This window comes from Argopecten irradians, chromosome 8 (genome assembly GCF_041381155.1).
Source record: "Argopecten irradians isolate NY chromosome 8, Ai_NY, whole genome shotgun sequence".
Taxonomy (NCBI): domain Eukaryota; kingdom Metazoa; phylum Mollusca; class Bivalvia; order Pectinida; family Pectinidae; genus Argopecten; species Argopecten irradians.
In genome coordinates, this window is record NC_091141.1 from 33,210,393 (window position 1) to 33,224,417 (window position 14,025).

The 14,025-nt window shown below is 33.6% G+C and overlaps 2 protein-coding genes across 6 annotated transcripts in view; one reads left to right on the forward strand and one right to left on the reverse strand.

The window, feature by feature from the left end:
- The window catches only part of LOC138330146 (importin-7-like), a 34,371-nt gene extending 29,494 nt beyond the window's left edge, over positions 1-4,877 (forward strand). The window contains 1 exon segment of the mRNA XM_069277556.1: positions 267-4,877. Within this exon segment, the coding sequence (XP_069133657.1) occupies positions 267-349 (83 nt within the window). The 3' untranslated portion in view covers positions 350-4,877.
- Positions 4,674-12,221, reverse strand: LOC138330144 (sex-determining protein fem-1-like). 5 transcript variants are annotated; one of them, XM_069277555.1, is made up of 9 exons: positions 12,080-12,221; positions 11,318-11,392; positions 10,386-10,459; positions 9,779-9,883; positions 8,904-8,955; positions 8,410-8,526; positions 6,868-6,966; positions 6,522-6,584; positions 4,674-6,032 (listed from the first exon to the last, which is right to left on the reverse strand). In XM_069277555.1, the coding sequence occupies exons 1-9, from the start codon at positions 12,144-12,146 to the stop codon at positions 5,854-5,856; spliced, it is 831 nt and encodes a 276-aa protein (XP_069133656.1). In that variant the 5' UTR covers positions 12,147-12,221; the 3' UTR covers positions 4,674-5,853. The 5 variants fall into 5 exon arrangements, with proteins under 5 accessions (XP_069133656.1, XP_069133654.1, XP_069133653.1 ...); XM_069277553.1 differs by having other exon boundaries at positions 11,318-11,431; XM_069277552.1 differs by having other exon boundaries at positions 11,318-11,467.
- Between the last annotated feature and the right edge of the window lie 1,804 nt (positions 12,222-14,025).

A 14,025-nucleotide genomic window follows, 5' to 3' on the forward strand; every position in this document is an offset into this window, starting at 1 on the left:
TGAGCATCATTATGTTGAAATGTTATTGAATTTATTTCTTGTCCGTATAAATCATTGAACAGTATATCAAAAGTTTGGATGAATCATGGCAAACCATAGGTCTTACTATTGATGTTGAATTTTTCAAGTCGTTTGTAGAATTTGATCAACAAATTTGTTTTATTTGGATGTAACTAGCTCATTATTGTTTAAACTTTTGTGGGAATCTGCTATGCTAAAAAAACTTTCACTTTCTAGAATTTCATGAAAATTTCTTACATTTTCAGAATCAAAGAAAATAGAAGAACGAGGAGGATATGTGTTTCAGAATATGGCAGTTCCACAGAACTTTCAATTTGGCACAAATTAACCTTAGGAATGTGTGTGTTTGTAAATCAGCACAAATTATATTCTAGTGATAACTTTGTGTTGACATGACAAAGTGAAACCTAAATGTAACAACACACTTTGGTCAAAGGGTGTAGCTGGCCACTTCCCTAGTTAACCCCACCCCCTCACATAGTCCTTGCTCACAGCTGCGACTCAGATGCACAAAATCTTAAGTGTGGAACATGCATTACAAAATGAGGAAACACTACACAATCTTGATCACCTTTGCTTTGGTGACAGAAGTGTCTGTCTGTGTGCCAGGAAGAGTCTTTCATGAGGTTAGTCGGAATGTTTCGTAGCTAATATTGGACATGGTGAAAGCTAGAAGAAATCTCTCAAGACTTGCTTCGTCAATTCACTTGTGATAATCATACATGAAGACTTACCCTTTGGGACAGACATCGGGTATAATAGCCTCTGCCTCGGTCATCTGACACGAAAATGGCCAAACCCAAAGAAATTAGTGAACAATTTTTGTGGCCGTCGAGGCAGCTCTTTGCAGTTCTGCTTGTTTTCAGCTTGCGGTACCATCCACCCCTGTTTTATGGAAAATTGCTGTATGTGGTCATCTTGCCTGTGTGTATTCATTTAAAGTTGCTAGCATCACAGGGTTGGATATGAAGGATAAAAAGGAATATAAGTATGTATTCCTTTAAAAAGGAATACAAGTATATGTATTCAAAATGAAAAGCGTTTTTCGATATGTAAATGTTACATGTTTTTCTCGCTGGAAAACTAAGGACTTTTACAAAACCAATTACTTAACCATCATTTCTCATAGATCCTGTGTGAATCAATAAAAAGTAGAAATATAAAACCAATTTCGTGTGAAACCTTTATGGAAAAACTTGAATACCAATTTATTTCCACATGTGTTTAAATTTTGCAGACAATAAGAAATCATGAAAATTTAATTCGCATAAAAATGTTTCAAATACAGGTTAACTAGAAACATAGAAATCTATATAGAGCTAGATTACGACATGAAATTGTTGTATAAAAAAATCATTAGTGATGAAAATGCAAAATTTTAGTTGCCATGGAAATAAGTGCTGTAGTTTAGGAGTCAGTGCTTTTGCACTTGCACTTGAACATCATAAACAATACCAAATATAATTGTGGATGAAAACCAACATGTTTGGTAGTATTCCAGATCGATATGATATCAGTGGCGATATCAACACTGTTACAATACCAAGGTCCATTCCCCCATTAAACAGTGTCTTTGTATATTATAATAAATAGATACTTAGCATGTGCACATATTTATGAAATCATGTTGATGTTTTCCATGCATATTATTCATTCATGGGACAAGGTAAAGGTTTTTTTGTTAAAAACTTTGGTAAGTGTAGAGATTTAACAATACTTTATACTTATTGAATATTAATATGATTTCATCCGAAATATTTTTGATGAATATCACTTTTTATTCTGCAATAAGTTAGTATTTAAATATCCAGGAAACGAAATCCTTTTTACTGTCACTCATTGATAATCAATTTCATGCTCTCAGAAGTCTGGTTCAATAGGATATTGTTATAGAAAGGATTTTTTTTAATATCCATTTTCAGAGATTTGTTTTTTCTCTTAAATTATACAACTCATATATGTGTTTATGTATACAAAAATGTACATGTATTTCATTGGCCAGGGAAATAGAAAAAAACAATCCAAAGTAATGGTTACCAAAAAAAAAAAAACCAGAATTTTTTGTAGAGTTGAAATCTAGTTACTCTTTATGTATTTAAATATAATTCAATACACCACTAAAAATTGAGCTGGTAAAACCAGTTTTGGGCTAAATTGGCATACAGTAAAACACGTTTATAACGAACCGCTAGAGACCCAATGAAATCGCTTTGTGATAAGCTCATTTGAAATCTTAATTAATCATCATGTATTTTAATAGTTCAATATACCACTAAGAATTGAACTGGTAAAGCCACTTGGGCTAAATTGGCATACAGTGAACCATGTTTATATCAAACAGCTGGAGACCCAACGAAATTGCTTTTTGATAACCTTGTTATGTACTATTAAAAATATGTTATAGTTATCTTGACAAACACGAAAATTACTACGTAACATATAGCCATGAATTTGTTGTAAGCATGTTCGTTATAGCCATGTTTTACTGTATTGTTGGATCACATGGGACAGTACAATGTATATTTTATGTCAATGTTAATAGAGAAGCTTTGAATTTTTTAAACAACATGACAAAGTACAATAGGTCCCACTTTCCGGTGATTGTGACATCGCAAAATAATGTCAGAATATTGGCGTTACAACCACCGGAAGCTGGGACAAATTGACCTTAAATTGTCCTTAACTAACTTCATGTTCCACCAGCAATATTTCTAAATTTCTGTTCTTTGTGTTTTTCTGTCCTGTTTTTTTCATCACATTGTTTAACTAGTCTTTTCTCATGCACTTACAGAACAAAGATACAAAATATCTATAACATATTCAATAATTTCTCAAACGGTTTTATTCATACATGTTGTAGCTCAAAATCTTTCTCTTACAGAATCATAGAGAAATATTTTTCAACGCGCACAAAAAATTATTGATTTCCAATGCCTTGATACTTTAGTCGATAATTTTTGCAGGGATGATACTTTTGCAATTTCGAGAAAGAACATAAAACAAATATTATCTTGATTGTTTTAGTTTGTTAGATTTTATTTTCGTATTTAAATTTGTTTGAACTGCAAAAATAACTGACTATACAACCGGAATTTCGAGTCAAACGATTTTGAGATAGCGAGTTTCGACTGTATATACCATTCTCACTGTAAATGATATGTGTGCTAAGAAGGTCAAATTAGTTATTGAATTACGATATAGTAATATAGCAGTGTTAACCATATTCAGATTTGTACATCAAATATGTAAAGATTTGAAATATCTCAATTTTTCTTATAATTGAGGATTTTTAGTGGATTTCTTGATAAAGTTGATAGATCAAACCACAACAAAAATGTACTTTTCAGAAATATGATTTATTTGACTCTGAAGTATCAAGATTTTAATTAAATATTTAAGTTCTTTATTAAAAATCATCATTAGAGTTAACAATGAGTACCAGAACATTGTGTTTGTATAGATCTATCTACAATTCACATGAAATAATCTGAATTCTTATAAACTTCCAGCACCAATATCCTTGACATTTCAACTAGGCACTTGCAAATTTTGATTTTTCTTAGTTTACACGTGCAGAAAAATTATATTTCAATATTTGCACTTACAGGAAATGTTGAATTCCTATAAATTCAGTACGAGTGCACTGTTCTGTGATCCTAAAGACACCAGTGTTCACCGGTATGTTATCTGGCCAGCGGTACATGTACCTTAAAGTTGTTAAATTGATTTCTTGTTGCTATAATATTTTTTGTTATTATAATTTAGTTATAAATATGTTCTTCAATGTCGGGGCAACATGTTGTAAACATTCTATAAAAAGATAATAGGATGCGTGCCCTTAATACATAAATTTTCATATCTTGAGATTATTTCTTGGAAAATGTTTCCTTATTTGATGTTGTTAGATGAAATAGCTTTGAATAGTCAAAACAAAATTATGGGAATTTCTGATTTTTCAAGTTAAAAGCCACAGCATTTATAAACTTGTATTGATTTTTAAATATAGACAATTTGTTAGTTTATAACTTCAGTCTAAATCAAATATATTTTCACCAAATCTTCAAACAAGGCTTTTCCAGTAAAATATCCTCCTCATTGGTACTACATATGTCCTGAAATATTTCTTTGAATATGTGTTTAAATATGTTATTTACTCATATACCCCTGAAATTTCATATTGGACTGGTCTAGTCTTTAATCTAGAAGAGCCTAAATGTGTCTTCAGGGGCGAATGTAGTTAAATTGAATTGGGATGAAGGTGGATATTTAAATTTAATTTATAAAAAGCCTTATGCATTGACAGAATAAGACATATTGATACATACAACAAACATCAAAACGAAAATTGAGTTCCATATCCATATTTCCCCTCCTAAAATTCCCATTAGATTTGCAATACATTCTATCAATTGTGTGCTTCAGGTCGGCTATGTAAGCTTAACAATTAAACATAGTATCTTTGGCAGTTAATTGTCACTGAGGAACATTGTACACTAACTTTCACATCTATTATATTTAGATAAGGATATATTAAATGTACATATGTACAGAAAATGAACAATGAAACAAGTTCATATCTATATGACTGGCTTGAAAAGATTTAAATGTGTAAAGAATATTTTAAATATATTTCAACATGAATGGGGTTGGTGCAAAAACCTAATAATTTAAATTATTGGGGAAACCCCTAAAAGCAAAATGAATAAGTAGCATGTAAGTTTGATTTTGAAATGGCATTGAAATGAAACCCTGCTGCAAGTTATTAATTATTTGTAATATGTTAGGTTACAGTGATGTTAAACTTGATAAGCTTGTTCCATTGTACATTACAATAAAAAAAATCCCTGTAAAAACAACTTGTGTTTATTTATCCTTCACCAGCTCATTGTTTCAGTAAGTCAATTACAGACAGACAAAAAACCAGTACATTATTTTTTGTAATGTAATTAATTCACATACTATGTAATACTGAGACTAACTCCATAACGTTGATGCAGTACTAGAATCGCCGGCAGGAATGGAACTCTTTGTAATCTTAAATTTTTGCTGAAATTACATAAATATATATCATCTTTAAATGTCATTTCATTCCGTGCACAAACGTTATCAGGTATGTAAATTAGTCCAGTCAGTGCCTATAGTGCACCAACATTGACTTGAGGGACAAAAGTAGTAGATAAAACAAACTCGTAAAACAAGTCGGCCATATTTCAACTCTTTCCGTACTCATGGGCCATGGCACATTAAACATTGCTATGCCTTCTTTCCTTTTGAATAATGCCACCTCATCTTCAACGAAGATTTCTAAAGGACATCAGCTGTTATTTTTTTTTAAATAATAATAAATTAGTTTTAAGAAAGAGGACTCAGAAACCAAGCTTCCTGGAGATAAATACACAGTTGCAGAGGTTCATGGGGTTTAACAGTCACCTGAGTTACGATATGTTGAAAACGATAAGTTTCCTTTTTGTCCCAACCTTTACAACCTGTCAATATATACTTGTTATTTAGTATTACCTGGGCCCAAATGAAGATCAAGATCATATCAAGCACTTCATGCCAGCATACTATAGATGAATCGGGTTCCTGGGCCCCTTAATCAGTATATTCATTTAGATATCATAATACATGACCTTAAGAGAAAGGTCAAGGTCAATCCATTTGAACAAATTTGAAATAGCTTGATCTCGGTACAGGCCAAATATAGGTCTATAAACCTAGTATTTGAGAAGTTGAAAGTGTAAACTGTATGATACACAATGCCAGACCAAAGGCGATCTTGATGTGTATAATTCCCGGAGATTAAGGTCCCATTAGACTTTTTCAAGTGACTTAATTAAAGACGAGTGTTGAGGACAGAGATCTGTTGGGTCTAGACGACTCGATGAGGTGTTTCCGTCGAGGACTCTGAAGGCCTAGCTGTATCCTTGGAGGTGTATGTGGATCGACAACCTCCCAAACATGAGGATTGTGGACATGGATATCTAGGTATTCCGCCGCCTGCAAGTTTCCTGAAATAATGTCAACAACATCAGTGGAATCTTGTTATTTCAAATTATTGCAAAACAGGAATGAAAACTTGATGATATTGTATTTATTAGAACAAAATCATTTTCAAAGTTTTACTTTGAAATGTTTTTGTGTAAGTACATGTATTCAGTTACTCGTAATCAGGCCCCAATTTTTCAAAACAAACTGAAATCAGAAACTGATCTGTTGGTTGTTTTTCTCCAAGTAATCTGGCTTTCCTCCTTCAAAACTGGCACATCCTTAAATTACTTAGATGCTAATAGGACGTTAAATAAAACCAAACTAAAAAACATACAACATACAGCTTACTCTTTTCTATGGCTGCACACACACAGACACACAGGAGGCCGTCCTTAAATGACAGTGGCTGTTCAAAGGATGTTAATATAATCAACCAGCCAACTATATATAATCACAAAGTATACGGGTATTTCTTTTGTCACCGATACAATTGATGCACCGATAGTTACCAGAATTGATGGCATTTCCAATAGGTAGAACTCCTGTCTTGCTTGCCTGGTATGGGTCAGCACCTGCATGGTAAAGAATTCATCCTAAATATTTTGTTTGTATATTTTGTTTTTGAAGTGGGTTTTTTTTTTCTTGCTATGACTGTGAATTTGTTCGTATTATTCACTTTAAATTTGTTTATTTCCTCCATTTCAAAGATTACATAGATTGTTTTATGTTTGAAAAACAGTATATGAAAATTCCTTTTGTATATAAAATATTCTGAAAATAGTCTTTTTAAAGGTATCAATAAATAATGAAAATTTTATCTCTCAAAAAAAATTGCCAAATATCAAATGATGTTACCATAAGCGAGAAGGCATTTGATGACAGCAATATTTCCTTTATTGGCAGCTCTGTGCAAAGGGGTGTAACCGTTGAAATTTCCCTTGTTGACATCACAACCTGTAGAAATTCATAGAATCATTATGATAAATTTATCAGAGTTCAAAATAGCCAGCAGAAATGTACTTCACAGAGTAACTTGGCATTTATCATTAAATATGTATTATTCTAGCAAATTTTAATATTCAAAGTCAGATGATTTTGTCAATTCTCAAATTTCTTGATTTGTTATACATTACCAATGAAATGTTATAGATCATACACACTACTTTATTTCATTTAATTGTTAAACTTTTTTTTTATTTATTTTTTGTGACCTAAAAATACACACATGCAGCAAAGATAATAATTGCATGTAAAAATTACAAAAGATGATTTTTTATTTGGCTAATTTATGCCTTTTAGGCCAGGGATTTTTTCATGAACTTAGTAGGTTAAGCAAGGATGCCCATTTTCAGCTCTACTATTTCTACCTATTATATACATATTATGCCTCACACATAAACTTGAAGATTGGTGTCATTAGATTTTTTTTTATATATTTATTATATTTTCAAAGATTTTACATAGATACATGGTTATCTCACTCACACCATACAAACCTCCTCACATCATATTCAGCATAATTTCAATATATTGCCATCTTCATGTATTATAATCATCCTCAAAAATTGACCATCACATTCACATCCCACAGCCTCATCAAAGATCATCATTCATACTCACATCGTCATTAATTAAGCATACTAATATATTGTTTAACTCATCCAAGATAATCATACACAATCGACCCACTCACCTCCGCATTCAACATGACATGAATATAATATTATCATCATGAGTCATCATCCTTATAACATTAATCATCATATACACTTACATCATCATTCAATATAATATCAATAAGATTATTATCCTCATCAGTGGTCAACAAACACATCATCATTCATCATAAAATCACTGTATCATTTCTATACTTATTATCAACACAATTACATTATTCATCTTTATCATCTATCACCCTACAAGCATACTACCATAATGGTGTCATTAGATTGGTTTATGTCAAAGTTCCACAAATTAAACATACTGTCTTCACCATAATTAGTGCTCACGACGCTTAGTCAGCCATAAGGTAAACAGGTGGTGTAGTGGTTAAGCCACTAGCCTTTCACCTAGCTGGCCGGGGTTCGATTCCCCGCACGGACGTGAAAAATTCAGGGGTCACCTACCCTATCATGTGGGTTTTCTCCGGTTTCCTCCCACTCAAAGACTCCTCGTGCATTTTCATCCGGGCCATCGAAAGTGATTTATATAAGTTGTACAACTTGATTCGTAATTGTTGTAAAATAAACAAAGTTTATATTTTGATATTTTATATTTCTAGTCAGCCATAAAAGATTAGCCACATCAACTCCTCCAAAATAAGGTTGGAGTGGACACTTATAAGGGAGGGGGCGCTAATTATGGCAAATACAGTATTGTCAGCACTATATGTCCTACCTGCTTCTATGAGATCGGTGAGGACTGCTACTTCAGGTGCAGCCGAGTTCAGAATACCAAATGTGGCCAGATAGAGAGGCGGATCCCCATCTCGACTTGTTATATTGATATCTGCACCTGTGGGATAAACTTTGACCTTCAACACAACTCATAATTTATTCTCAAACTGGAGAGTAAAAAAAATTGACTTTCAATCCAACTCATGATTTATAGGTTGTCACATTGGTATCGTTAATTGTAACATGGGGGATAAAAATTTTGACATCGATCGGTATCGTTAATTGGAACATGGGGGATACAAATTTTGACCTTCAACACAACTTATGATTTATACTTTTGACATCCCAAATTGGAGAGTATTGACTTACACATTTTCACATTGATACACATAACTCATAATCCATACTAGAATTTGCATACAACTGCAAGACTATTTGATAATAATTATGCTGAAGTCATGGGTCGTAAAAGTTCTAATCTGAAATTAAACTCACCTTTTTTCAACATGTACAGGATGGCAGCTCGTTCTCCACTGAGACAGGTGCACTGTTATATAGAGTAACTTGTATAAATTACATTACTCTATTTGAGCAAATAAGCATCCAGGGCACTATGAGATAGTCCAGGGGTGGATATAACGACAGTAATAGTAACCCCTGGAGTATCGAGGATGACGACTGTGAGGATAATAATTAAAGATGTGCTCATGGATAGAGAATGTTTTGATTTTGTTAATACTACACTTAGCTAGTGTTTCATATTACCAGTAAAAGTCTGTTTGTGGAAAATGTCGGATACATTTCAAACAGCAATAAAAATGAAACATTAAGACAAGCATAGTTAAAAGCCTACTATGTTTCTGAAACAAAAATTAAAAATTTCTTAAAAACAATTATAACATAATAAGAATTATATCGATGACATAAGATAAGATTACAACACCAAACAAATGCGACCTTCTCTGTGTAATCGATGTTAACATTGAAGATTTATTTCGTTGTTTTGCCATCTGGCAGAGTGATAGTCAACTAACGCGTGGTAATTAGGACGACAATGTGAAACATAAAACGACACATGTTATGAAAATTAACATTTAATTTATTTAAATTAAATTGTTTAGAAGGTGATGATAAGTGTATTACTAACTGTAAGCTTATAACTTTTGCGACTCTAAAAAGATTATTTACATTTCCATTTTGAAAATAAAAAAGCCGTTTCGGAAAGGTAGTGAGCCTTTAATTGTCTTTTACAACAAGAATTTGCTTTATCAACCTGATATCATATCTTTCTTAGATTTTTTTGATTTTTTTTGCGGGGTGGGAGCTGGGAAGTTTCAGGTACATGTATTTAATATTTGTGCATAACCCACCAAGAATAAGGAGAGACCTGTGGAAGGGATGATATAGTTCACATCATAACCAAATTGATCCACCAACATTTTGATAGCTTCTGTGTGACCAGGTTGGTAGGCAGTCTAAAATGTAACAGATGATAGTTATCAAACTGCTGGTGGTCAAGATTGAAGAATATCAAATTGTTTAACACTAAAACATGTTTGTAACGAACATGCTTACAACAAATTTGTGCTTATAACGTAGCAATTTTCATTCCCAGTTAAGTTTGCCATTATATATCTGTAATACATGTATAACGAACTACACTTATAAGGATTATATTTTGTTGGTCCCTAGACGTTCGTTATAACCATGTTTTACTGTATATACTACATTTGTCCATAAAATTAGACTTAAAGATATGGTCTAAAATTATACTAGTCTATCTGTATTTTGTACCAAAATATTAAATTTATATAAATATACATGCATAGCATTTTATGTTAACCCATTTCTAAATTATTTTATAGTATACTCACTAAGCTGTAATTTTATCAAAATTAGATTGTAATATATGCGAGATTAATAGTTCTTTATGATAAAACAATAAAAACATATATATATATATATATATATACTTAACTTGGCCAGATCAAAAACACTGCAACTAGAGACATCTGGAATGTTCTTCACTGGAGAATATCTGGTGCTTTCCCCTTTAGATGAAACACAATATGAATATTGGGAAACAAATATGTTAGAAGGACAGTCCAGAAAAAAATATATTATCATTATTCAAGATATGTAAGTCTAATATATTTTTTCCTGGACTGTCCTTCAAACATATTTGTTTCCCTTTAAAATAATCTTTGTACAGTAAAGTAAATTAAAGTGAACAGTCGGGCAAGGATGGCTAAAATCAGTAAAAATGGTGTGAATGTATCCAGTATAATTTCTTATGAAATAGAAAAATAAAATCTCTCGCCAAAATCTGTCTGCGTACGAAGAAATTAATTTAAAGTATAGGAATCCTAAAACATCCTCCAGGCTGACTATGTCCGTGGTTACATTTCCACGCAGCCTCGCTTTCAATGCTTTCAACTTTCCTTTACTTTAATGGCCAGAACTGGGAAACGTAAGCAGAACTTGGCCGTCGTATTAATATGTGAGAACTTTTGGAAGGCCAATGAACGCATTTAGACTGGTTTTCTTTGCCCGACTATTCACTTTAAAGAATAGAGTATAATTTATAATTCATCTATTATTTCATATAATATTGGCATTTTATAAACAGCCACATTTAAGAACATACCAGGTTAAGGAGATCTCCTAAACTTGAAATGTGTTTATTAAAGCTGGAGTAACCAGAGAAAACCACCGACCTACAGTTAGTGTGTTAACATCCAACAATGACTGAACAAATCTGTTATATGAAATATTTGTTTAAATCATGATCTTTGATTTTATCTGAAGGAGAGAACCTACTCATGTAGTACTCTACCTAAATCATGTCTGTCATCAAAATAAATTGGGTCAAGAAATGCTAAGTTAATGTTTTGATGGATTTTCCTTACCTTTCCTCAGCAATAAAAACATGATAAAAATAAAGCTCATAGCTACAGGAACACCAAGCTGGATCCACAGCACATCTGTTGAAACCCAAAGCTCCTTTCTGAAGTTTAGGCATGCTTCAGACAGCCAAAGATACACCAATTTAACAGTTGCTAAAATGAACATTTCATTATTTAGACTATTTAAAGACTCTTGAATTTTAAGGCTATTCAGATTCTTTGGAGAATTTGAAAATGACGATAGTAATTGACACTACATTTTATGTTACTTGTACTTTAAGTCATCCTCGATACTCCAGGCATTCCGATCTCATACCTTCTCTACAACCCTGGATTATCTCATAGGAGGCAGAACAAAACAGGTCTTTTAGTATTTTGGTGTACTTGTGATTAGTTCAGATTTGTTCCCCTGAGCTACCTTCAGTTTTGCTATGAGATAGTCCAGGGGTGTAGAGATCGTAAGTGATCGGAACCCATGGATGATCATGGAGTATCGAGGATGGCGTTAAGTTAACTAGATATCCTCTCCATCGGATTTAAAAGCTATCATCACTGGAATTTGACATTCTGTCAATAATGTATAGCATAAATAATTGTATATATGGGGCATATAATATATTCGGGCACTATTAAAAGACAGGCCGCCAATCTCTTGTGCAAACACAAACACAGGAATCAAATATCCCGCTGTTAAAACTTTCATTGAAGGCCTAATAAAGTTGTGGAACGATACTAACTATAATCTAAAATCACTATGCCTTTTACCAGTATTTGAGCCAAATTCCCATAACAAATTCCAGCAGCCATTCAAAGAAGAAGCAATCCAATCCATGGTCACGACGTTGACGTTCTCTCAGGACTTGTGTGAGGTTTTTTTCGCAGTGCAGACGATACGTTGTCGCTTACCTCATATCTAAATAAGCCGTTTAAATCATTAAAAATTAACAAAATATAGCTGGTTATAAATTTATTTCGATGAAAAGTCATTTTTAATGCGTTATACTTCATTGTTTACATCAATTAGGTTTGCGTTTTACACGAGTGAATTTGTTTCTTTTTTTTTCGGTACTTTTAAGTACTGTAGGAGTTGTCTCCCTTATGACGGATACAGTACCGCCCCCTGCTCCTTCCAATATCCAATCAACATCAATTTGCAATCAAAATGAGAGGAAATCGGCGACGGAGTTCCACAAACTTTACGATTCATATCTGATAAATGTATAATTCATCGATTTTGATAAATTAGATCCTTAATGTATATTTTCGACCTATATGCTACAGTGCAGTTTCAAAATTAAAAACACAAACTTACTGTCAGTAGCATCCTCGATACTCCAGGGGTTCCGATCACTTATGATCTCTACACCCCTGGACTATCTCATAGTGAAATTGAAGGCAGCTCAGCTGAAAACATTTGACCAATCACAGGCCAGCAAAGATTTCCTTTGAAGACTACAGAGAGAGCGACGCCTAACATCAGAGTCACACAGTCAACCACAGTGTACCGTTATACGGTTCTTTTGATGTACATCAAAGGACTAAATTACCTGTTCTGTTCTGTTGCCTCCAGTTTTACTATGAGATAGTCCAGGGGTGTAGAGATCGTAAGTGATCGGAACCCCTGGAATATCGAGGATGTGTCAGTAGTTACCTGTTACGTCTTCTTAGACACCGTAGTTAGCTGTTCGGCGTTTTGTTGATTTACTAGGTTGGTAGTGACCTAATAATTAAAAGATCTACCTAGTATGTCACACTTATACAATTATCTTATTTGCTTGTCGTAGATTTCGATGAACCTTTTTTTTTTAAATTAAAACATTTTGACAAGGAGAGAGAGAGAGAGAGAGAGAAGGGACGGGGTAACATCATTATGGAAAGCGCCCGACAAGGAATTCGAAGTCACAACGCAGAGTTTGATATTTCGGGACATCTTAAACCTTCAGCTGCATCATTGAATTAAATAATTACGATCTACTTTTCTGAACACCAGGCTGGACTATCTCAAAGTAAAATTGGAGGCAACACAACAGAACAGGTAATTTAGTCTTTTGATGTACATCAAAAGAGCCGTATAACGGTACACTGTGGTTGACTGTGTGGCTTTGATGTTAGGCCTTCAAATGAAATCTCTGCTAGCTTGTGATTGATCAAATGTTTTCCGCTGAGCTGCCCTCAATTTCACTATGTAAGTGATCGGAACCCAGGGAGGGGCAATTGCCCAGGACAGGGGGGGGGCATCCTCGATATTCCAGGGGTTCCGATCACTTACGATCTCTACACCCCTGGACTATCTCATCGTAAAACTGGAGGCAACAGAACAGAACAGGTAATTTAGTCCTTTGATGTACATCAAAAGAACCGTATAACGGTACACTGTGGTTGACTATGTGGCTTTGAAGTTGGGCGTCGCTCTCTCTGTAGTCTTCAAAGGAAATCTTTGCTGGTCTGTGATTGGTCAAATATCTTCAGCTGAGCTGCCTTCAATTTCACTATGAGATAGTCCAGGGGTGTAGAGATCGTAAGTGATCGGAACCCCTGGAGTATCGAGGATGGGTGGGGGGGTCAAACATGTCTTTTTGTCCCCCATTTTCGCCGAGTGAAATGTTCTTAAAATGCACATTTGAAAAAGGGTTCTCCTGCACATTTTTGTACTTCGTTTTAGAAAATTTTCCGCTGCGCGGCGCGTTTCCTATAACGATCAAGCTCGTAAT

What these genes read in the sequence shown, in the direction of transcription:
- LOC138330144 (XM_069277551.1), bottom strand. Translation starts at nt 12,121, where the DNA reads ATGGCTGCTGGAATTTGTTATGGGAATTTGGCTCAAATACTGGTAAAA. An exon ending in CATAGTGATTTTAGATTATA is followed by an intron (nt 11,468 to 12,051) that starts GTTAGTATCGTT and finishes TGTTCATTTTAG; the next exon opens with CAACTGTTAAATTGGTGTAT. An exon ending in CACCGATCTCATAGAAGCAG is followed by an intron (nt 6,967 to 8,409) that starts GTAGGACATATA and finishes GAATTTCTACAG; the next exon opens with GTTGTGATGTCAACAAGGGA.